The 25082-nt window shown below is 44.6% G+C and overlaps 1 protein-coding gene across 1 annotated transcript in view; it reads right to left on the reverse strand.

The window, feature by feature from the left end:
- Positions 1–2325: 2325 nt before the first annotated feature.
- LOC144827739 (protein FAM162B-like) overlaps positions 2326–25082 on the reverse strand; it is a 115364-nt gene continuing 92607 nt past the window's right edge. The window contains exon 4 of the mRNA XM_078685950.1: positions 2326–2596. Coding sequence (XP_078542076.1) covers positions 2495–2596 — 102 coding nt within the window. The 3' untranslated portion in view covers positions 2326–2494. The remainder of the gene's footprint in view (positions 2597–25082) is intronic.

The following is a 25082-nucleotide window of genomic DNA, read 5'->3' on the forward strand; positions in this document are numbered from 1 at the left end:
GTCCCCTTTGATGCGGACCATTGTATTCCATTGCAACCAGGCCGGTTCCGTTGTCGACCACTCCGTCTCCTCTGTTACTGCCATCCTTGATGTTGTTTTTGCCCCTCCAGGCCCATCGAGTCCTTCCAGCCCATGGCCTCTTGCGGTTCAGTAAAGAAGTGGACCCCATCTGCATGCTGTTCTCTGAGCTGGGCCGGAAACATCAGGCTGTACTTTATATCGTGGTCTCTCAGCCTCCTCTTGACCCTCAGGAAGTCGTTCCGCATGTTTTGCACCTTTTTTGTGTAGTCCAGATAGATATGGATCTCGTGGTTCTCAAACCTGGGGGGACCGTTCTTGCGGATGAACTGCAGGATGATGTCCCGGTCTCTAAAATGAAACAAGCGGGTGATCAGGGTTCTAGGTGGGGATCCCGGTTTTGGGGGTGGGGCAAGGGAGCGGTGGGCGTGCTCCACCTCAAACATCTTGGATAGTTGAAAACCCGGGAGGGCCGAACCAATCCACTCTTCTAGGAACAGGTCTGCTGCCGGCCCCTCTGCCCATTCCGGAAAGCCCAAAAAATGGAGATGGTTCCTTCTTGACAGCCCCTCAGCATCCTCCGCCCTGTCTTCGAGGTGGGAGGTGTGCTCTTTGAGTGCCAACACCGTCGCCTGCAGGTGCTGGACCTCCGTCCAAAAGGAGGCCAGTTCCCCCTCTGTGGTAGTGACTCGGTCCGCCACCTTGCGTAGTTCCAGGTGCAAATGATTAATATCCATGGCCATGCCATCCGTCTTAGATTCCAGCGCCGCACGGGAGTCTCTAATAGTCTGCAGAATGTCAGCCTTATCCTGGGCCGCTGATTCCTGCGGTGGTCCCTTCTTAAGGTTCGGTCTAATGCGCTCCGCCGGTGTTGGGCCCGGTACCGTATACAGCATGATCTTGTTGGTTTGCGCTCCTTTAAGGGGCCTGTCTTTCCCCATCTCTAGCGTGGGCTCGTCAAGGTTTTCGGTGTGATCCGTCTCTCCGTAACTCCAAGTGCAAGAATCCGTCTCGGGCCAGGGGGCGTATCTGCAGGTCCCCCACCACCCCTGCTTCCAGGACAGCCACGCATCACTGCAATAAGTGCTACCCAGCTCCAGAGCAAACAAGGGCCATCGCAGGGGTTATTATTCAGCAGGAACTGTTGTGCGGGCCCCCCCAGGCCTCTTGCCTTGGAGCACCGGGCAAAACCTCCACCAAGCCGCGGAGCGCCCCCCTCCGAGGATGGCTGTCACAGGAGTTGTCATCCAGTTGCCACGGTGGAGCGCCCCCACGCAGTAGTCCAGGCCACACTGCCCAACTGGCCACCCACAGGGGTGAACCCAATCAAAGCAGGCCCGGGTGGAGCCCAGTGCAGCTGACTCGTGAGTCCTTGTGGCTTCCTCCCTCTCACTGTGGCAGGAGTCCGGGCCTCAAGCAGCTCTCCAGCTCAGGCCTTCCTATTTAGGGCCGTGCCCCCACCTCCATTGGGAGTCTTTAGTGAAAAAAGTCCAAGCTTTGCCAGGAAGGGGCCCCCAGCAAGTGTGCAGGCATCACTTACTTACTTATAGGCCGCACACGCAGACCGCGCAGAAAGAGACACAGCCACAGCAGGCCCACCAGGCCCTCCAGAAGCCTCAGGGTCGCGCAGCACTCAGCCCCGGGCACCCCGTCGGTCAGCTGCAGTGTAAACTGTTGCGGCTTCTCACCTCAAGGGCAACTCTTCCCGAGGATCGCACTGTAGAGCAGCCAAGAGTCCGGGCTGCGATCGGCCCCCCAGCACGATTCCCCGTATCAGGGCGGACGCTGTGCAGATGGCAGGAGGCTGTCTAACTGGCAGTTGGGGCCCGCACTGCCATTTTTCAGGAAGGAGAACCTCTGCTGCAAATCGTGGCTCCCGGTCCGCTGGAACGTGAAGCAGCCCCCGGGTTGGATCCTCGGGACCAGGGGGGGTTCGGACCTGGTTTTCCACTCCGTGGGCCCAATTCCGCCAGGATCAAGGTAGGATTATAAGGTAGAAGGCAGGAGCAGCACTCAGCCGTGTCTATCCCGCCATGCTGCCAACCATACCTCCACTGATTGTTTGTGATGCGTTGTGCATATTTTTCCAAAACAACCACATAAACATAGAAATAGAAACAGAATTTTCAGAGCAATATATCTGCCTGCTCATCATTCCTGCCAATTTCCCTAAATATTCACAACATTGCATAAGAAAAGAATGTCTTAATCGATTTTTGTATTAGGCTAATTGTGTCACCAAATGTATTCTCTTTTCATTGTAACATATTTTAAATGGAAACATAAGAAACATGGTTTTACACAATCTTATTATTAGGAACCTTTAATGGTGACTCAAAATAGTTTTTTTGCAGAAATGCCAATGCTTCAATCAGTGGGATACATCTATTAGAATCTAACTTAAATTATATATACATATTTCCACAGCTTAGTGACTGACATGTAGTATAAGACAGAACAGAACAATTTCTGATTTTCATTGTTCCTTCAAAGTATTTTCTTCCAATTCTTTCTCAGCTTTCCATTTGGCCCTTTTTTCCATGTTCCGCTTCATTAATGTATTCTCTTTTTTAACGGCCTGGGAGAAAATGAAAGTGAATGTTACTAATAGCCTGCTTACATTTTTACATTATTGACTTTTCCTTTTTTTTATTTTTATTTTTTTAAACGTGAATGTGTGGTTTTGAGATATTTGTTGCAAATAGTTGTTTTGCCAGCATGTCAATATGTTATATAGAACTGAGAATTCTTTGAGACTCTAGGGACCCGATTACAATACTGTAGGAAACGGCGGCTTCGATCCTCGGTAAGAGCCGTGCCTACGGCATCGTAATCTCCTGTTTGGATTAATTTCCGACTGACCCATTTTGATAGAGTTGGTCGGAAATTAATCCAAACAGGATTTCTGAAAGGTTTACGACGGGTTCACGTCCGCCCAACATTTTAATCGGGCCCTGGGTTAAGACATTCATGGCTCCTTCCTTGAGATTAATCATAAATGTAAATCTTATTATTGAAAACGTAAGGAAATACTTCAAATACATCCACTCTAGATATACTTTTATGTACAATTAGAACTTGCTCAATAGCACTTTGATCCAATTTAATCCCTTATTTACGTTGTTGTCTTCAACACAGCACGTGCATTACGCCCCTTCCCAACAGTCTTATGTCTCTTGTAGAATATTTTAATGTTTACAATTCCTGCCATGGGAATTGGATCTTTGTTTTACCTGCTTTGTTTGATGTCTGGTCTTACCGTTTCTTACTCATCAGGTTGGGTATGTTTGTAATTGTCTTTGCTGTTAATTTACATGTACCTATCCAGAGCATTCTAAAACATACCCACTTTTCTCAGCTCACAATATTCTACATTTTGGTAATACAGATTTGTCATCATCTCTTCCCATTATTCACATTGACTTGAACAATCATTTTGGCAATGTGTTTTTCTAACATCTTCTGTCTATGTTTTGTTCCAGGTATTCCCAGCACATCCTAGCCAATTGTCCCCATAACTCTCTCCATAGAGCACACTAGATTCATTTCTAAGTATGTGAGGTTTACACATCTGTACTATTTTATTTTAGTGTCCATTTCTTCTTTCTTACCACTCATGCATTTTCCTTGTACTATGTGACAGTCTTCTGGGTTGGTTGCTACATATATTTCTTTTTCACTTTACATAATTGTTTTTTGCAGTCTTCTTTCATTTCCTAAACTCAGTTAGCAGTGTGGTCACACAATTCTGCTATCACAGCTGCTTCTTTTGTGTTTGGATTACAAAACAACAACTTCTCTTGTATGTGGGGGTAATTGGTACACCTATCTCTGAAATTTTTTGAAATGGTTACAGATTCTAGTTTTAAAGTCCTCTCAGTACAGCTTTATATACAAGTATATTGTATCCTTAGTCTTGAATCTTGAGGAACCAGCCTGCTGGTAGGATAGGATACAAATGGGGAACAGGATTTACCTGCACAAGTTATACTAGGGCAAACTGCTGCCTGCGGCCAGCCCAGCAACAGGGTCAGTGGTAGATATCTCGAAAAGATTAGTTAGAGAGATGGGATGGGGCCGCAGGCTGACCCCAAGGATGCAGTTTTGGGAGGGGCTCCAGGTTACGCCACATGGGCCCTCTGAGGGGCTTTCAAGGATGGGACAATACCAGCCTGTCCACACTTGGTGAGGATGTTCCCTTCACCTTCTTGAGAATGGAATGCTTTGTGTCAGAGGCACAGTGGCTGCACTATGGCCAGTTAAGACATGCCCTCAGAGAATGTTTGTCTCTGGAAGAGGAGACTGAGGTGGACTTCCCACTTGAAGGAAGACTGCTGGATGGGCAGATTGAAAAGAAAATGATCTCGCTGCCATATGGTAGGGTAATGATAAATACGCAACTTGAAATTTCAAGGCAACTGTGTACAAAACCTGTGGGAAATCAATGAGGATGACTGGAGGGAGGCTCTAGACTTCATTGGTGGCAATAAAAACAGGTTTCCAACTAATCGAACATAAAACCATATACCAGACTTATTACACACAAACCTTGCTCTGTAGGATAGGCATTGCCTTAGAGGATGTGAGTCGTAGGGCACACTTATGCACACACTCTGGAGCTGTCCCAACGTACAGGACTAGTGTGAGGTGGTTAGGGGCTCTTTGGAGGAGGCTACAGGGTTATTCCTGGAACTACAGCCAAGACTGGCACTGCTGGGTATTTGGACCTGGCAGATCACTCCCACTATCAGAAGCTGTTGGTGAATGTGGGCTGTCTGGTGACAAAATGAGACATCATTCAAAAGTGAGGCTCTGGGATTTCCTCTAGCCACCAGGCATGGGTGCTCAGTATGGAGTATTGCACAATTATGTAAAACGATGCATACAAAGAAAGAGGGTGACAGGAACATTTTTAAAAGATCTGGGGAGGATGGGACACAGAAGCGGGTTAAGGGGGTGAGAATGGATACACACGTCATTGATGTGGGTAAGAAGCGTGGGATCAATTGGTCAAGTTGCCGATACAAGAAAAGGATACAAACCAAGTAATAAATGGTGAGGCAGTGAAAGCGGGAGGTGAGGAGGCGAATAATTATTCTGTGATTATTTTGATCATACTGTGCATGCTATGACTAGGGTGTAATGTACTTGTTGCTATGTATAGAATGGTAAACAAATACAACATCAAAAAATTTGTAGACTTACACGTCTTCACCCAGGAAAAAAGGGAATAAGACTAAGGGGCATATGTAGGAAGGCGTTTGCGATTCGCAAATCCCGGAATTCGCAGAATTCCGGCATTTGCGAATCGCAAACGGCGTTTTGATATGTAGGTGCCACATAACAAAATAAGGATTTGCAAAAATTGTGATTCCTTATTGTGCTCAAGCATTTAAGGAATCACAATTTTGCGATTCTTTAAATGCTATGTAGGGGTGCCTTTTAAATTGCGATTTTGGCTTAAGGAATCGCAAAATACCACCTACTCCAGGTAGATGGTATTTTGTGATTTCCTGTCAAAATGCATTTTAAAAAAAAATTCATAATGCCATGTGGCGCGCAGACATGCCCTTAGAACCTTTACTCCTGAGGCTGAAGCCGGGAGCGTTATTTGTTTGTCCTTTTTAAACATTGAGAGTCACTTTTTGTGTGAAATTGTAATTTTAACTCACCTCACTTTCGGCTGATATCTGGGGCAAAAGCCCACATCCTGACAACCCGCGCAGCGGATTTTAACGCTGTTGCGGACTTTGCTAAAACAAACACTTGCTGCCGCCATTACCGGCGTGCACCGAGGCCACGCCCCTCGAGGCCACGCCCCCCGCCCAAGCTTAAAAGGCGCTGAATGCTAGCGTCTAACTAGAACCTTTACTCCTGAGGCGGAATCCGGGAGCGTTATTTGTTTGTCCTTTTTAAACATTGAGAGTTACTTTTTGTGTGAAATTGTAATTTTAACTCACCTCACTTTCGGCTGATATCTGGGGCAAAAGCCCACATCCTGACAACCCGCGCAGCGGATTTTAACACTGTCGCGGACTTTGCTAAAACAAACACTTGTTGCCGCCATTACCGGCGTGCACCGAGGCCACGCCCCTCGAGGCCCCGCCCCCCGCCCAAGCTTAAAAGGCGCTGAATGCTAGCGTCTAACTAGAACCTTTACTCCTGAGGCGGAAGCCGGGAGCGTTATTTATTTGTCCTTTTTAAACATTGAGAGTCACTTTTTGTGTGAAATTGTAATTTTAACTCACCTCACTTTCGGCTGATATCTGGGGCAAAAGCCCACATCCTGACAACCCGCGCAGCGGATCTTAGCGCTGTCGCGGACTTTGCTAAAACAAACACTTGCTGCCGCCATTACCGGCGTGCACCGAGGCCACGCCCTTCGAGGCCACGCCCCCCACCCAAGCTTAAAAGGCGCTGAATGCTAGCGTCGAACTAGAACCTTTACTCCTGAGGCGGAAGCCGGGAGCGTTATTTGTTTGTCCTTTTTAAACATTGAGAGTCACTTTTTGTGTGAAATTGTAATTTTAACTCACCTCACTTTCGGCTGATATCTGGGGCAAAAGCCCACATCCTGACAACCCGCGCAGCGGATTTTAATGCTGTCGCGGACTTTGCTAAAACAACACTTGCTGCCGCCATTACCGGCGTGCATTGAGGCCACGCCCCCCACCCAAGCTTAAAAGGCGCTGAATGCTAGCATCTAACTAGAACCTTTACTCCTGAGGCGGAAGCCGGAAGCGTTATTTGTTTGTCCTTTTTAAACATTGAGAGTCACTTTTTGTGTGAAATTGTAATTTTAATTCACCTCACTTTAGGCTGATATCTGGGGCAAAAGCCCACATCCTGACAACCCGCGCAGCGGATTTTAACGCTGTCGCGGACTTTGCTAAAACAAACACTTGCTGCCGCCATTACCGGCGTGCACCGACGCCTCGTCCCTCGAGGCCACGCCCCCCGCCCAAGCTTAAAAGGCACTGAATGCTAGCATCTAACTAGAACCTTTACTCCTGAGGCGGAAGCCAGGAGCGTTATTTGTTTGTCCTTTTTAAACATTGAGAGTCACTTTTTGTGTGAAATTGTAATTTTAACTCACCTCACTTTCGGCTGATATCTGGGGCAAAAGCCCACATCCTGACAACCCGCGCAGCGGATTTTATCGATGTCGCGGACTTTGCTAAAACAAACACTTGCTGCCGCCATTACCGGCGTGCACCGAGGCCACGCCCCTCGAGGCCACGCCCCCCACCCAAGCTTAAAAGGTGCTGAATGCTAGCGTCTAACTAGAACCTTTACTCCTGAGGCGGAAGCCGGGAGCGTTATTTGTTTGTCCTTTTTAAACATTGAGAGTCACTTTTTGTGTGAAATTGTAATTTTAACTCACCTCACTTTCGGCTGTTATCTGGGGCAAAAGCCCACATCCTGACAACCCGCGCAGCGGATTTTAACGCTGTCGCGGACTTTGCTAAAACAAACACTTGCTGCCGCCATTACCGACGTGCACCGAGGCCACGCCCCTCCTAGCGCCTTCCCTCCTCCTATAAATCATGTGCATCTGTCGGAAGTGCAGCGGACGAGCGCAGCGGGCGCGCCTAAGGCAAGCCCGTCTGCGCCCGTCATCGCCAAGACATCGCCTCTCGCCTGTCCCCCTGGCCAAACTCAACGGAACTCACATCATTATGATAGGGAGCGTCTCCTCGCCCTGAATCCGGCCCAGAGCTGTGATAAGCTATTAGGCTGCCTTGGGCAGACATGCCTACAATGTAATGTAATGTAATGTAATGTAATTGGTGTTTGTATAGCGTGGGTTACACTCCAGGGAGCATCTTAGCGCTTCAGAGTGTGAGAGAACATGGTGGCTTAATTGTTCTTGTGGTGGGAAACCCTTGGTTAAAATGCTAGATCATATTTTTGCATTTTATGTCGGGCAACGTGTAAATCCAGGTCTTGAGGGTTTTCCTAAAAATTGTTTCTGTAGAGATTTGTCGGAAGGGTGATGGTAGTGAGTTCCATGCTCTGGACCCCAAGACCGCCAGGGCTTTACCTCCTCTGGTTTTAAGTCTAAACTTGGGAATAGTCAGAAGATTTTCACCTTGGGACCTCAGACACCTGGAGGGAACATAGCGTTGGAACATGCTTTCAATATATTTGGGTCCTGTTTTATTCACTGCCCTGAAAGTGATTAGCAAGATTTTAAAGAGCACCCTTTTATGTATAGGCAGCCAGTGCAGGATGTTCATGGCAATTGTGGCTGAGGTTCTTCTTTTCCATCCCAGCACTAGTCTGGCCGCTGCGTGCTGCACCATTTGTAATTTATGCCAGACTGTCCTGTTAGTTCCTGCGTATGTGCTGTTGCAGTAGTCTATACGAGATGTAATGAGGGCTACTGCCACCGTCTTCCTTGCGGCAAAAGGGATTAGATCGAAAAATTTCCTCAGCCCTTTTATTATGCCGACGCAGGTCCCTGCCACGGCTACTGCTTGTTGTTGAAAGCTCAGGGATGGATCGAATTTTATCCCTAGATTTCGGACAGCGTTAGCTGTATTAGGAGGAACGGTTGCATCTTCTGGCCACCATAGTGCTGGGTTGAAAGTGTTTCCCTTCCCAAATGGTAAGATCTCGGTCTTTCCAGTGTTACATTTAAAGTGATTCGTCTTCATCCAGTGAAAAGTGGCTTTTAGGCAGTTTTTCAGTCTTGTTTCTGCTTCACTGGTATCATCCTCCATCACTAGGATGGGTTGTGTGTCATCCGCGTACGAGATGGTGGCTATGCCAAAGGATGATATGAGGGAAATCAGAGGGGCCAAGTACACATTAAAAAGTGTCTGGCTCAGGCAGGAGCCCTGTGGTACACCTGAATTTATTGGAATCTCTTTTGATCTGAACTGGCCCAGGGTGACCACTTGTCGCCTGTTTGTTAGAAACATTTTTAACCAGCTCAGTACCTTTCCAGTTATCCCTGCCGCGGCTAGTCGGTCTGTCAGGATGGAGTGTGACACCGTGTCGAACGCCGCGGACAGGTCTAAAAGTATAAGGACTGCTTTTTTTCCCTGGTCCAGCGCTGCTCTGAGTGTTTCCGATGAGAATATTAGGGCTGATTCTGTTTAGTGATTTGCTCTGAAACCAGCCTGGTTGGGGTGCCAGATGTTATTGGCCTCTAAGAAGGTGGTGAGCTGTTGGTTTACTACCTTTTCTGTGAGTTTACAAAAAGTAGGGAGCAGGGAGATGGGTCGTAGATTAGTGAGGATGGTGGGGTCTGGTAATGTTTTTTTTTGTAGGGGTCTTACAGCTGCCAATTTCCATTCCTCTGGGACTACTCCCGAAGAAAGTGAGGAGTTAATAATGTTGTTAATGCTAGGATTTACAATTTCCACCATAGTGTGGAGGACAAAAGGGGGGCACGGGTCGAAGGGAGAGCCTGATTTGATTTTTAGGATTCCTCTCTGCGATTCTTCCAGACTTACTTCCTGAAAGGCGGCTAGTTGGCTAGTCGCACTAATCCTGTTTGGTTGGGGCTCCTCTGAGGGGAGGGGGTGTGGGAAATCTTTAATGAGTGTCTGTATTTTCTCATGGAAGTATTCCGCTATTTTATTGCACAGGGTTTGGGAGGGGGGAATGTCTCTCTGCATGGTTTTGGGGTTGGTATATAGATTGACAATATTAAAGATGTCTTTTTTTTATTGTTGCTGTTTGTTATAGCATTGGTGAAAAAGTCCTTTTTAGTAGTTTTTATCATCCCGTGATAGTGACGACGGGCCACTTTGTAGCTGAGCTGGTCAGTTGTATCGTAGTTTCGGCGCCAGCTTCGCTCTAGTGCTCTAACCTTCCTTTGTTCCTCCTTTAGGCTTTGGGAGAACCAAGGGGCAGAGGATATAGGTTTCTTTTTATATTTAGGTTTAAGTGATGTCTTGTCATTATTCATAGATAGGGCGCCCATCCATTTCCTGAAAGACTGGCTATCTTTCTCAGGGTCCCCTACTGATAGTGGTCTGGTTTCTAGTGCCTTAGTTAGGAAGCCCGGTAGTCCTGTCAGATTTTTCCAGTTGGGCCCTCCATGGGGATTACATGGCTTATTTCCACATGTATGTGCCATTATACCTTGGAGTTCAAAAGGGATGTAGTTGTGATCAGACCAGGTTAGTTCCTGGGGTGGTTTTACATGTAGTGTGTCTAAGTTTGAACATATGCCATCGAGGATGTGACCTGCCTTGTGTGTGGGCCTGGTGGTAAGTATGTTAAGGCCTAAGATCTTCATTGTGTCCGAAAAGCCTAGGGTAGCGTGATCTGTGAGGGAGTCTAAATGTATATTTATATCTCCTAAGATTGTGTAGTTGGCTGATTTTAATGCTAGATCGCCTACTGCTTCTCCTAGGCTGTTTGTGAAATCAGTGGGTGTTCCCGGAGGTCGATATAGTAATGCTCCAGAGAAGGTGAAGGAGTCATGTACCTTGAGGGCGAATCCTATACTTTCCGCACCTTTGATACCTGGGATCGAGAAGGTCAGGCAGCTCAGTGAGTCATGCAACTTTGTTACACCCAATCCCTGCCTATCTGGGCATAAAGTAATCGCGACAAAATACACCTCCCTTACGGTCCTCCAGTTGAATGTTAGGTCACTCGTAAAACACCACCTTGAAGTCAATACCCTTTTAACTGACGAGAATCCTGACATTCTATTTTTATGTGAAACCTGGCTCCGTGATGATCTGACCAGTATCCCGAACCTCACGCTGCCAGAAGGCTACTTAATGAAGACTCTCAATAGAGATTCCAGAGGTGGCGGCATAGCAGTCACCTATAAAAAGTTATATACTTGTTCCTTTATAAAGGAAGACATCTGGGGCTGTCAAAGCGCTCGTTTCAAGATCACCACGGGCCCCCACTTTGTCCTGTCTGGGCTCTACATCTATCTACCCCCTGGATCCCCCTCCAAGTTTATCGAGGCACTTCTAGAGGTGGCACATGCCTTGGTTGTGACTTCTGCTAATTTCACAATACTGGGAGATCTCAATCTCCACTTCGATTCCACTCTAGACCCCACCATCAAAAATCTCCTGGCGGACTTCACAGCCTTACAATTAAATCCTCTAATTCATACCACCACACACTCCGCTGGACACTTACTTGATCCCGTCTTCACTAACATCTCGGAGGCCAGGGCTGACCCACCCAAACCCATGGGCTGGACAGACCACTTTCTCATCAGAATCACGATGATGGTAAGAGAATCGCCCAATAAAGAAGTGTCAACTCGGCGCCTTAAAAGACCATGGCACAAGCTTTTAACTAGTGATCTCCACTCCACCCTAGGAGAATTCCACCATAAAGCAAATAAGAATATTAATATGTTATATGCTGCTTTCCATGACTGGATTACAAGAGGACTTGATACCCTTATACCAGCTAAATGGACTAAAGGACGCAGTTCCCCCTCCAACCCATGGTATAACGAAACTCTGAAAGCCATGCGGAAAGAATGCAAAAAAGCTGAGCGTAGCTGGAGAAGGGAGTACAAAGACAGGGATAAAGCTTTCTACCTGTCCAAATTAAAACTCTACCACAAAGCCATTCGCGCCTCGCGTGCGTCCTTCTACGCAAAAGAAATTAATTCCAGCACAAATCCTACCAAAACCATTTTTAAACTGGTGCAAGAACTACAAAACAGTAGTAACTCAGCTCCCTGCATTACCTCTACACAGCAGTGTGAGGATCTTGCTGCTTTCTTTATAGAAAAAGTAAGAAAAATGTATAGTGCCTTTCCGCAGTACCTTCCCGACCAATCGAACCCCTCAAATGTAATCATTAATGGCACTATGTTGACACGCATACCCGAAATTTCTCATGATGACCTAGCCAAACTTTGCAGGAAGGTTCAGTCTGGCTCTCCGTCAGATCCCATGAGGCCGGCCCAATTCCTCGAATCCTTACAATTCTTCATCCCTTCCTGACCACGATGCTTAATCTCTCCTTTTCCTCGGCTGAGGTCCCAACTGGCTGGAAACAAGCATGGGTTTCCCCAATCATTAAAAAGCCCACTCTAGACCCCAGGAAGCTAGAAAATGTTAGACCCATCTCGCTGCTTCCATGGGTGTCTAAATTGGCAGAAGCCCATGTAAACAATGTGCTGTCCCACCATATGACTCAAAACAACATCCTGGACCCATCTCAGAACGGGTTCAGGCCAGGATTCAGCACCGAGTCTGCCCTCTTGTCCACCACTGAACACCTCCGGAAGATACTCGACGCCGGTCAGAGTGCTGCGCTGATTCTGCTAGATCTCAGCGCAGCCTTTGACACGGTCTCCCATAAAATCTTGTTAAAACGCCTCGAGACAATAGGAATCACCGGTCTTGCCCTAGATTGGTTCCGCTCATTTCTGAAGGACAGATCCTTCCGAGTCTCAGCCCCCCCCTTCATCTCCCGGTCCCACTCCATCAGCCAGGGAGTCCCTTTTTAATCTTTATGTGCAGCCACTTGCGGCAGTGGCCAAAGAGTGGGACCTAACACTGGTGTCGTATGCGGACGACACGCAGCTGGTCATCACTCTCACCGAAGGCCCTTCCATCTCGGCCACGAGATTTAGGGATGGCCTGGCTGCAGTTGCCCAGTGGATGACGGACAACTGCCTGCAGCTTAACGCAGGAAAAACGGAGGTGCTGCTCCTTGGAAAAAACTCAAGCCATTGGAGCGATCACTGGTGGCCCCCTGTGCTGGGCTCCATTCCACCACCGAAATCCTTGGTGAAAAACCTGGGCGTCTGGCTGGACTCCTCGCTTAGTTTCCAGACCCACACAAAAAAAGTGGCAGCTACTTGCGTGGGCCTGCTGAGGAGCCTCAACCCGATACTCGGCTTCTTCGACTCCAAAACCCGTCAGCTCATTGTTCAATCCACCATCCTCTCCCAGTTAGACTATGCTAGTGTCCTATTTCTGGGCGCCAATAAAGCAGAGATAGTGCGACTGCAACGTGTACAGAACTCAGCGGCGAGAGCCGTGGTGGGCCTCCCCCGTAGGTGTTCCGTCAGAACTACTATTCAAAGACTACATTGGCTGCCTATTGAATCCCGTATTAAATTTAAGACCCTCACCATTGCATTCAAGATCCTTAAATCGGAATGTCCAGAACTCCTACGCCCGCTCTTAGTACCTTATGCCCCTCAACGCAGTTTGCGCTCCCTGAGTCAGCACCTTGTGACAATTCCTCGGACTAAGCTTTGCCGTATTGGTGGCCGTTCCTTCAGAGTTCTTGGAGCAAAACTCTGGAACTCCTTGCCATTAAACATCCGTTCCCTGGATAATCTGTCCGCTTTTCGGAAGGCTATCAAAACCCATCTGTTCCCTTCTTCTTAGGTTCCCTCCCTCCCCCCTGCATCCTCAGTAGTTCTATGGTTCTTAGCGCCGGGACGCCTCGTTGCTGGGGCAGCTGTTTGCGCTTAATCAAAAATATAACAAAAAAATGTGCGCCATATGTACTTACAGGCACATTCCAGGGGTGCGACAGGTGTCCTTTGGACACCCTGGCACCCTTGGAATTGTGATTCTCAAATTGAGATTTTCTCCTAGAAAATCGCAATTTGAGAATGTATGCCCATTCATTGCTATGGGCTTCTTGGCCCATAGGAATGAATGGGACACTTATTCCTTAATTGCAATTCGCAATTTGCTAATTGCAATTAAGGAATTTTAGGGATTCGCAAAAAAATTGCGAATTATTACCTACATTCCATTTTGCAATTCTCAAATAGCGATTACTTAAAAGTCGCTATTTGAGAGTCGCAAAATGTAAATTACCTACATATGCCCCATAATTATGAGTGTAAGTTACTCCTAAAAAAAGAAAAAAGAAAACCTTAGTAAGTCTAGCATCACACATGGTCAATGTTTGGCACTGCAACGGCTGCCCATAGAAAATAATAGCGGAGGGACTCAAATGTAAACCCATAGCAAATAATAACAATTTCAATCAAATGATTAAAAACAGCTACAAATAAAAATACATTTTGTTTTGAAAACAACATGAAATATTTTGTATTTATTTATTGTAAAGCCTTTTTTCATTTTAATAATGTAAATATAATTTGTATATTTAAATAACTTTTAGTTAATTATATACATCACATTATGATAAGTGTTAACCACTTGGATGCTAAGGCAATTCTACTTTTTGTTCATCATTTCCATTGAAATGAATGGCAACTCCATGACGAGTTACCCTTGTCATTAGCAGCGAAGGGGTTAATGTAATTAGAATAATTGTTTTACTGTAGTTGGGAATACATTTGTTTTATTTGAACTTGAGAACAATAAGTTCAATGTAGTTTAATATATTTGTAATACAATTATTTTGAGATCACAGTTTAGTTATATGTGCTGTAGCTTTTTCCTTCTATATTTAAAATAAATATATAAAATTATATATAAAATGAATTTACTTTAATATTCAACGTAATAATATTTTTTAAAAACGTTTCCAAGTTTAATAAACTGTATTACTTATCCCTATAATTTATCATGAGATCCGCCTAGTAAACTTTCCCTTATACTCTACCATACAAAGATCTCTGCCCAGAGTGCAGAGTCTCCCTATGATAAAGTATATGAAAAAGTAAAAACTTTGAAAGATTTTGTAAAAATATATTAATGCTAAATATTATTGTAAATTCATTGTATATATATTTAGTTTAAATGTATATCTAAAGAAAGAAATGCTACACTACTAACATCTACATTTTAAATAGATCTTTATTTAAAGTAAAAAATAAATAAAATTGAAATTGTTTCTAAAGTTTAAAAAAAAAAAAAACAACTAAAGTAAACCAAATATGAATTTTTAACAATGAACTTTCCAGATTCATTTAATTTAATTGGACATTTTCTCCTAGTTTTAGATTAAGTGCCTAGCTCTGCTGATTTCTATGTTAGTGTGTTGCAGTACAGGTGATGGGTCATGTGTGGTGCTGAACTTACTTCAGCTATGAGCTGGAGTAATTTACTACTGTATTGGTTCCCTTGTTGGCTGAAGTAACTTTAGAAGTGCCGAGTCTGAATAGGAATGGGCTTACCCTTCTTCCGGTGGGTACATATCCCAGAATGAATGAATGTTGTGCTTGTATAGCGCACTGTCACTCACAATTGAGCGTCCTGGTGCAGTGCTGGAAAGCAATAGGGTTCCTTTTAGGACTAGAAGATGATAAATGAGTTAGATTAGAGGGCAGGGTAATGCATTGGGGGCAGGAAAGAACCAGGTTTAAAGGCATTTTTTGAATTTTACTTTGTTGCCTATGAACTGAAGAGAGTTGGTTCCAGGCTCTGGAGCCCAGCATCATGAAGGATTTCTTCCCTCGTAGTTTGAGTCTGTAAGATACGGGATCCTTAAAAAGTTGGTTTTGGAAAATCTTAACTTTGTTTGTGTCTTCAGACACAGCCAGGGAAGAGTAGTGGGGAAGACTTAACTTGCGCTTGCCGCATCACTGAGTCGGTGATGCGGAGAGTGCAAGGTAAGTGGTTTTATTTTATATTTATATATTTATTTTATTATCCCTATTCCATTGTCTGTCGACTTCCCCCACCCCACCCCACCTCGGCCCACCCCACCAATCTTAGCTGCACCAGCCTGTGGGTTTTGAAGTGGCAGAAATGGGAGATAATATATTTAGGTCCGAAGCTTTTAAATGCTCTGAAGACTAGTAGGAGGATCTTAAAAAGAGTCCTTTGGTGGAGGGGTAACCAATGTAGTTTCTTTAGGGCTGAGGAGGCAGAGCTTAGTTTAGCAAGTTGCAGCACCAGTCCTACTGCCACATGTTGGACCATCCGGAGCTTGTGTATTAGTCATTTGGAGCAGCCTGCATTAATACTATTGCAGTTGTTGAGTTTTGAAGTGATTAGGGTGAATGCAACGGTTTTCCTGACGACGAGAAGAAGGAAGTGAGGGACTTGACTAGATTGATACATGTCTGCCACTGCCACAGCTTGTGGGTAGAATGAGAGGGCTGTGTTAAATTTGGCCCTCAGATTTTTTGCTACTTCTATGCTGGCCGGTGGAGGGGGTACTGAGTTAGGTCACCATTGTGAGATGAAGAATGGATTGGATTTGCCAAAGAGCAACATTTCCAAAACCCCCTCAAAAGCCCCTTCCAGGACCTCCCTTAACCCCTTAACCCCTTCATACTTCTCTTTATTTCGTTCCCTTTTTTGGGGGGGAGTTTTATATAGCGCAAACATGACCCAAAGGAATCAGGTATCAGAGTGTTTTACATGAGCACCAGGTATTTTACAAGGACACATTCATTTTGTTTTGTTTGGCACAGGGAGATTAAATGATTTGCCCAGAATCACAGGATGTTGAGCATCATTGCCGAAACTCAAACCCAGTTCCCTAGATTTTAGATGGACTGCCCTAGCCTGTTATGCCACTTTCCCTCCCCATTTTCCTCCCACTCCCCTCTTTCCATCCACTCCCCTCGTTCACTCTCACATTGACTACTAAAAGGTATTCTTATGTGTGCCAAGATTTTCACACTTGGGGCAGAGAGGTCTCTGCACAGAAAAAGATAGGAGAGGTTGAGGCGTAAACTCCAGACTTAGGTTTGTGTATTGTATTTTTCAGTACATTCTGTAGTGGTAAAAAACAAACTACACATTTCAGTTTGTGAATAGGCCTTCAGAGTTTTTTCTAAGACTCTCTAGAATTGTGTTTTATAATATTGTATTGCAAGTACCAGCTTTGCTCTTTTGATACCCTTCTTATTTGCATTATGGAAGGGTGCAGTGTGTGGCAGGTTGGTGTTGATGTCCTTAGTTAGGCACAATCTCTATAGTTTTTGCTGATCTGTGCAGGTACAGGACACAGGTACAGGATGTTAGCATTTGCCACTATATCCTCCTTCAATGGAGTTCCTTTCACATCATGATGACTTAAATGAGTATGTATGCCAGTGGAACTGACATTTTCATTAGGAGATTCGGTATATGTCTAATGGTAGGGTGCAAACTTCATCACTGTCCATAGTAATCAGCTTTATTTATTTGCCCCTCTTTGGAATAAAGTTAAATATCAGAAATTGTCTGATGTCAATATTCTGTTCTAAATGTTATTTGTAAAAATATCACCTCATTGTGTTTAGATTTTTTATTAAATTTCAAAATGTGGCAATATTTTTATGAACCATAACAAGGGCACAATATGTATGTGAAACAATATTCTCGATAAAATATTCTGGTATATCACCTAGGAATAGGACAACGTTGATTCAGACTGTATTTGATTTTAGAGGTATAAATGTTCATGGGCCTGCAAGAACGGGCATGGCTGTTTTCTGATTGTAAGTGTGTTTCCATTGTGTTGCAGGTTTTGTTTCTTTACTGCATTTAATTTGCAAATGTATTTCATGATTGCTTGCCATTCTTCTCTGCTGATAACAATCTCTACACAGGTTTCAGAGCTTGATAGTTTCTTGATAAATTATTGTAATGGTGTATTATCTGGATGGATACGTCCAGAACGTTTTTGGGGGCATATTTTGTGTTTTTCTGTTCAATCTAATTTTGATCATAGGATTCAGGTGTTAATGCAAGTTGCTTGCTGACAGTGTTAGCACGCATGTTTAGATGTGTCCATACAAACGTGTTGGCAATCATGACATTTAGCCTCTCATTTTAGGAAGCACAGTTTTAGCATTCCTTCAGCAATTTAATAGAGTTTCTGCCCTAGGATCAGCCCACTGATTCCCTTATCACAGTGAGCTGCAATCATGGTTGTCTCAGTTAGAATACCATTTATTAACATAGAATGCTTAACATTCCATTGGAGGACTGGCAAATGTTCATGGAATCTATCCAGTTAATCTCCCCCAAAGTGTTTTATATATACGAACCACTATCACATGACGTTTTACATTTTTCAATGTTTATTTTTTGTTTTCTCTTTTTTAAGAAAGATAAGTTGAAATAAAACAATGATATTCAAAACTCTGATTACCTAATATTACTATTTATTCATATTTAAGTGCATACTGGTCGCCAGATATTTAGCACTTTACTGGCTACACTGACAATATTATTGTAGACCAAAGGAAAGAACATTTCGAATATAATTGCCAAGTTTGATTGTTTGAAGATGGGAAGTAAGTGGATATGTGTCATGGGATTCCCTAAGGTTTATTTAGGGGTATTATTGCACCTTTATCTGTTTCCTGAACTATTAAGGTTTCCCTGAATTTCAGATTGAACAGGGCTTAGTAGATATTTTAGATAACCTCATGTATAGACAAGAGGATCAAAACTTTCAATCTACTCTGCAGACTTTATTTCTTAATCTTTGTATAGCCAACACATAATTCCTCAATTGCTTTCTGTTATTGAGGATCCATTTTATATGCTGTGTTGGCTATCCTCTAGGGATTCTTTATGTTAATACTATGTTTCTGTGACAGATTTATATCACCTTTGCTTTGAATTTGGAGTAAATCCATACTTAATCCCATCAATTGACACTGAGCTTTAATGTGTGACCAAATGGGTTACACTTTAATTGGTAACTTGTAGTAGATTTTAACACCTTTTATTACCCAGGCACTTACAACTTTCCATTGCAGGGGGCCAGGAGAAAGGTTCTCAGTATGAAAAAAAAGATTATAATTAAAACTTCAAAAATGTTTTCGAATTTTGTGGCAAGATGGTGTCGATTTTCACAATATCAATAACCTTCCAATGCAACTCTACCATTCTAGCATCATCCATTGGCTGGATCTTGCAAGATATTCTTTCTTCTGATCGTTCTTCCTATATTGTTTTATTCTTTGTGCATTTCTAAAGTCTTCATTTACTCTATTTTCTACAGTTCAATTTATCTGCTAATAACATTGTGTTACATTCTCTGTTGCTTATTTAAATTAGATTTTCTTCTAAAGCTGTAATGTCTGCGTTTTAAAAATGTTAAAGGTTTTCAGTTTCAAACTTCAATTTGTGAAGCTTCGCACAGAGCACAGCTAACTCTAGGTTAATTCATATGCACACTAGACAGAAACTCCCCAAAAATATATGTTTGTTTGAATTTTTTAAGTACATTGCTCTAGAGCAACTGATGACAGCAGTGTTTCTCATTAACAGCTATTACGTATTTTCAGATAACTCAGCAATCCATTTTCTCTTCTTCCTTGCCTGGTGGATGAAGTGGGTGATGGAGGCAGATTAATTGATAGAGTTGTATTTGGTGTCAGGTCATCCTGAGAAGCCATTGTCTTCAAATCCTATTGAGTAGATTTATCTATACAGATATTTACAGCTTGACAAATTGGACAGGATATTTGAGGCATTTTAGTACAGAAAAAATACATGTTTCAAAATCGTAGCCACCAGGGCAAATGGCCCAACTTTCATAGCAAACTCTAAAGAACTTCCTAAAAAACTATTTAGGTCCTGTCATACCTTGGGCTTTAATAGCTTTTTTGTGCTTTACTCTATATTTGGTGTCCAGGTTAAATAGATAATTAGACTTTTCTTTTTACTCCTATCTCCCCACCAAAGAGGAGGAGGAATGGTGCTGGCTAGAAAGCCAACAATAATAAAGCATTGATATTGTTGAATAGTCCGATTTTTATACGATCAACAAAACAGACATGTACTTTGTTTATTTGTATCTTTATATTGCTGTACTGGAACCACAAAGGACTAGAGGTGATAGGGGAGTGGAAAGGAGGGAACAAAAGAGTTCATGAACTAAAAGTCTTTTGAATGGAATGCTTTACCTAAAAAGGTAAGGGCAATGGGCAGCTGAACCCCGGTATATTTAGCTAAGGAGCAAATAGTAGAGAAAAAAAGGAACAGTAGTGGGAGTGGAAGGAGAAATGAACAAGGGAAGTGGTGATGATTTCAGGTAGACAGGGAGAAAGAATGTAAGAACATGGAGTTAGGAAAAATTGTAGTATTATTCAAGGCTTACAGTAGACAGTACATAATTTGTAATGGGGGCTTCCAGTTAGTCTCATCACTACTTATTTTAGGGGACCAGGACTATTTTGCATCTTTTGCATTGTCTATATCCAGGTCTGCAGAGCAGCAAGTGACAGAGGATTATCAGTCTTTCTTTTATTTCTGATAAGCTCATGGGAACAGAAGAAGGACTGACAGGGGAGAAGGATGATGTGTAATGGCCAGAGCTGCTGACTTTGGAACTGGGGAACCAGGTTTGAGCCTTGGCGACGGCTAAACATCCTGTGAATCTGAGTATATCTCCTCATGCCTGAAAACAATAAATGTGTCCCAATTTAACTGCTGCTCATGTGAAGCGCTCCAATATGTTTCCGGTCAAGCTTGCGCTATATAAAACTGCTAAAACAATTTTTTAGGGTGAAATTAGAAGTCGGTTGGCCCGCCAGACTTGTGGTGGGTTGGCAATCTTCTCACAGCCACATTACCACCTTGGCAGATGTGCCCCCATTGGACCTCTGACTCCGCCAGGGAACCGCCATTCCTTGGAGGTGGATTGGTGCTCTTGAGGCAGTAATAAGCTTGGCAGGACTGCGGCAGTCCTGTCAAGCATATTACAATTTTCCTCAGCGCCACTGATTTCATGAAGGTCTTTCCTATAGGGCCCCTTGTGCCTCACTCCATGTGGAATACACAGGGAAAGTATGCCCCCTATACCATAAATTTGGATCTATTAATTATCATGATGCGCCTAGTAGTCATATCCCTAATAGTCACTTAAGACTTCATGTTTTATTCTTTTTTTAATTTTTTCAGTTTAAGCTCTTCTTTGCCCATTAGATTGCAACCCGTTCCTTGTTCATCTGGATAATTGCGCCATCATTTTACATGGATTAGTAAAACCGAAAACAAATATGGAAAATAGGCTGATGTTCCTCTGATTTGAATACTTTTACTTCATAACTGGCATCTGCACATAGATACGTATTGTGCAAAACACATATATGACAAACATATAAATGATTAATTACATTTTTGAACATTTTAAACATAATGCACACGCAAATAACATAATCCAACTTTACACAAATAAAACACATGTGATCAGGATTTCATAAGAAAGTGTCCACTGTTTTGAACCATTGAAGGTTATCAGATTCTTTTGGTAGGGGACATGTTCTGGCCCTCTGGGGAAGGGGTTAGGTGGGGGTTCAAAGAGTTGTCCGATTGCCCTTTCAGTGGTTGGGGAATGCTTACTGGGCCACACAGGTGTCATTCCTCTATTTGCCTTCATGAATGTGCTACTTTCTTAATTTTCAAAGATGATGTCCTGGTCACCTAGTATATTATTTATTTATTTACTTCACTTCTAAAGCGCACTATCACCTAAAAATGGCATCCTGGTGCTGACAAGCTCATATCGAAAGGGGGCCAACTAATAGAGAGCTAAGGGTTTGTGAAAAAGCCATGTTTTCAAGTGTCTCCTAAATGCAGGAAGGTCGGAGGCATGCCTAAGTCCAGCTGGAAGGGAATTCCAGAGTTTTGCCGCGGCCACGCCGAACGATCGACCTCCTGCTCTGGATCTCCTAAACCTAGGTATGGTCACCAACCTGGCAGAGGAGTAACGTAGATTACGGGCCGGCACATGCCACGAGAACTTCCTTTGTAAACGAGCAGGGCCCAACCCGTGGAGAGCTTTAAAGGCCAGACAGAGGGACTTAAATTGCACCCTCTGTCTCACTGGGAGCCAGTGCAGCTGAGCCAAAGCCCTTGAAGAAGAAGTTCTTGTTGGCCGCCCCAGGGCAAATTTTGCCGCTGCAGACTGAATTCTCTGGAGTCTATTCATAAGATAGCATGGAGACTCCAACAGCAGGGAGTTACAGTAGTCTAACATACTGAGCACGGTACAGCGCACCACCTCTATCCTAGCAAGGGGCGGTAACAGAGGAAGGATTTTCCTCAGGAGGCGAATAATGGCCAAACAGCCAGCTACTATCTTTGAGACCTGCGCCTCCAGGGTAAGGTCGCTGTCAAACATCACACCCAGGTTTCGCACTATCTTCACAGGCTGCACCAGAGGAGAGAAATCCGCAGGCCAGAAGTTGCTGGGTAAAAGAGATTGTACCCTAGGCCTTGGGCAGTATAACACCTCCGTCTTTCCTGTGTTGAATTCCAGGGAATTGGCCTTCAACCAGCCCGCTGTATCTCGCAGGCAGTTATGGAATACTTCCAAGGAGGTTGACTCATCTCCCTTCAGGGAGAGAATCAACTGTGTATCATCAACGTAGTTAACAATTTCAATATTACATTGTTTGATGACCGCAATGAAAGGCTTAATGTAGATGTTAAATAATATCGGACTAACTGCCAGATTGGAAGGGAGGGAGGGACACAGCTTGTTCTCTGTCCTGAAGAAAAGACTCATACCACCCAAGGGCACTACCAGCAACCCCCAACTCTCTCTGCCTGTCCAGCAAAATCCCATGGTTCACCGTATCGAAGGCGGCAGACAGGTCAAGCAGAATCAACACCCCTGCCTGTCCCCTGTCTGCCTGCCAACGGAGCTCATCCAGCACGGTCACCAAGGCCATCTCGGTGCCATGGGCTGGCCAAAAGCCAAACCGGACTTCCTCCAGGAGCTTATGCTGTTTTAGGTGTCTAGAGCGAGTGCCTGCCGCCACCCGCTCTACAATTTTTGCCGGATAAGGTAGAAGCGAGATGGGCCTAAAGTTCTTGAGGCATTCAGGATCAAGGGTAGGCTTTTTCAATAAAGGGGTCACCACCGCTTGTTTCCACTGAGGTGGAACCATTCCAGTAGTAAGCGACTGGTTCAAACCAGCCGAAGCGTAGGGAAGAGCTCAGCCTCGAACTCCTTCCAGATTTTTAGTGGAATCGGGTCAAGCAGGGACCCAGATGTAATACCAGAGGCCACTCCCCTGAACTCCTCTGCAGACAGCTGTGCAAATTCCACGAGGGACTTATCTCCCCCCTGTTCATGAACAGCTCCAAAAGTCAGCGGGCTGCCACAATCAGCCAACGCTAAAGTCTGTTGCTGCTCCACCCCCAGATCGTCAATGATCAGTTTGATTTTATCCTGGAAGAACCTGGCTAGGTTCTCACAGAGTTCCTGGGAGGGGGGAACTCATTCTTGGCGCAGTCTGGGCTAATAAGGCTATTCAAAATATTAAAAATGCTGCGGGAGCTATTCGGGGCATCGACAATCACCCTAGAGAAGTGCGCTGCCTTAACTCTATGGATCTCCTTCTTATAATCCACCCGATTAGCTTTCCAAGCAAGCCTGTCCCTATCCAGGTATGCGTGCCTCCACCTCTTCTCCGCTTGTTTACATTCCAGCCTCAAATTTTTTAGGCTGTCTGTAAACCAGGGAGCTGAGGGTCTCCCCCTACTCCTGTGATGTTTTAAAGGAGCAGAGGTATCCATAACCGAGGTAATCTTCAAGCAAAGGGTGGCGTAATTCACCTCAATCTGCATGTCAGGGGCGAAGCACTCCTCAACCATGAACATGGGTGAGGCACCTTTTTTCCGAGCAAGAGACTTCCAATCCCTGCTAACATACTCCCTCACTTGACTAGATGTCCCTGCAGTAAGTGTGCCTGACTTCACAAAGAATTTGATCAGGGAATGGTCAGTCCAGGCCATAGGTAAAACGTCCCCAACAGTAAGAAGGTTGGTCTCAGAGAAAATCAGGTCCAACCGATGACCCCCTGTGTGGGTCGCCTGAGAGACTCGTTGAGTCATATTAAGAAGGCCTGTGTTCATAGTGCCATTCAACCACAGATTAAGACAAGCCTTCCCATCATCAACTTCGCACTCCGGCGCAGTCCATGTTTCGGTCATACACAAGAAATCCAGCTTGTGAGCCTCCAACACCAGTTGTATTTCAACACTGTGTTTAGGGAGAGATCTCACATTCATAAGCCCACCGGCTATAGTGTCACTCCTCAGAAAGTCAGACACAGGGAAAGCAGTGTTGGACAGCATAAGGGTCCCTCTATCACAGCCCCAGTCACCGATGATGTTTAGTTCTTTACTGGTGTAACGTCTAGGATCACCCCCAACAACTGGCCCGGTCCTCTCCCAAAAGGGCAGCGTAACAGGCACTGGGCACATCCTTGGCACGGACGGGCGCAGACGTGCCAGCGTCCGCCTTTCGTGTTCGTCCACCGCCACTCTGCTACTCCCAAGATGGCGGGTCAGCTCGCACGGACGGACCCCCACGTCGGGAGAGCAGGAGAAGGAAGACGCGGTTAGCCCGGCAGAGCGAAGTTGTGTAACTTTAAAAAGTGTCCAGGTGAATTTTTTAAAAAGTCGTGCAAGTTAACAGAAATGCCCCAAAAGTAGAATGCCAAAGTAACAAATACATTTTAAAAAGGCAAGAGCCCCAGCCGTTAGCTCTCTACCAGCAGCCTCCCACCTTCGAGCTGCTTGTGGGGCTTGTTTGATTTAGATGAATATCTTATTCAGGGACAAACCATAGGTAGGAGAGACACTCTCTAAGAATTGTCACATTGAAAGGCTTCAACTGTGTGAAAATTACACTTGGTTGGGCTGAGGATTCAATTGTGTCAGCGCTCGAGGCATTCAATCACTCTAGAGTATTTGGAAAATTTCTTTTTTGGGGGAAGGAGTTGTCTCAGGCAGGAACCGAATCCTTGTCACAACATTGATCCTCTGTGACCATAATCCAGAATAAATCATGACGCTCCAACTGGATGCACACAGGAGGGCACAACATGTGCCCCTCCTGTGTGCATGCACCTCCCGTTCCAGCACGGCATAAACTTCAGAGTCCATGCTATGCTGGAACTTCCTTTGATGTTCCCATTGTGGTGCCTAGTTTATAGGTACTGCAGTGGGAACACCAAATGGACCGCCTACCAGTGACTAAAACAGTCAAAATATGGGGTTTCTTGTTTCCTTGGTCTGTTGTTCCGCAGACTCTTCTGGATTTTTACGATGTACCTAGATAGTCTATCTTATGCAATTCCTTTGTACTTTCCCTGTTGGGTTACACCCATCTGGTACGCTGAAAACTCAATAAAATTTGTTGTTAGAAAAACAAAAGTCAAAATATGTGGGCAGGAATGTGCCCACCTGAGTGCATTCCCATGGCGACGG

The sequence above is a fragment of the Lissotriton helveticus genome, chromosome 4_1 (assembly GCF_964261635.1).
Source record: "Lissotriton helveticus chromosome 4_1, aLisHel1.1, whole genome shotgun sequence".
NCBI classification, from domain to species: Eukaryota; Metazoa; Chordata; class Amphibia; order Caudata; family Salamandridae; genus Lissotriton; species Lissotriton helveticus.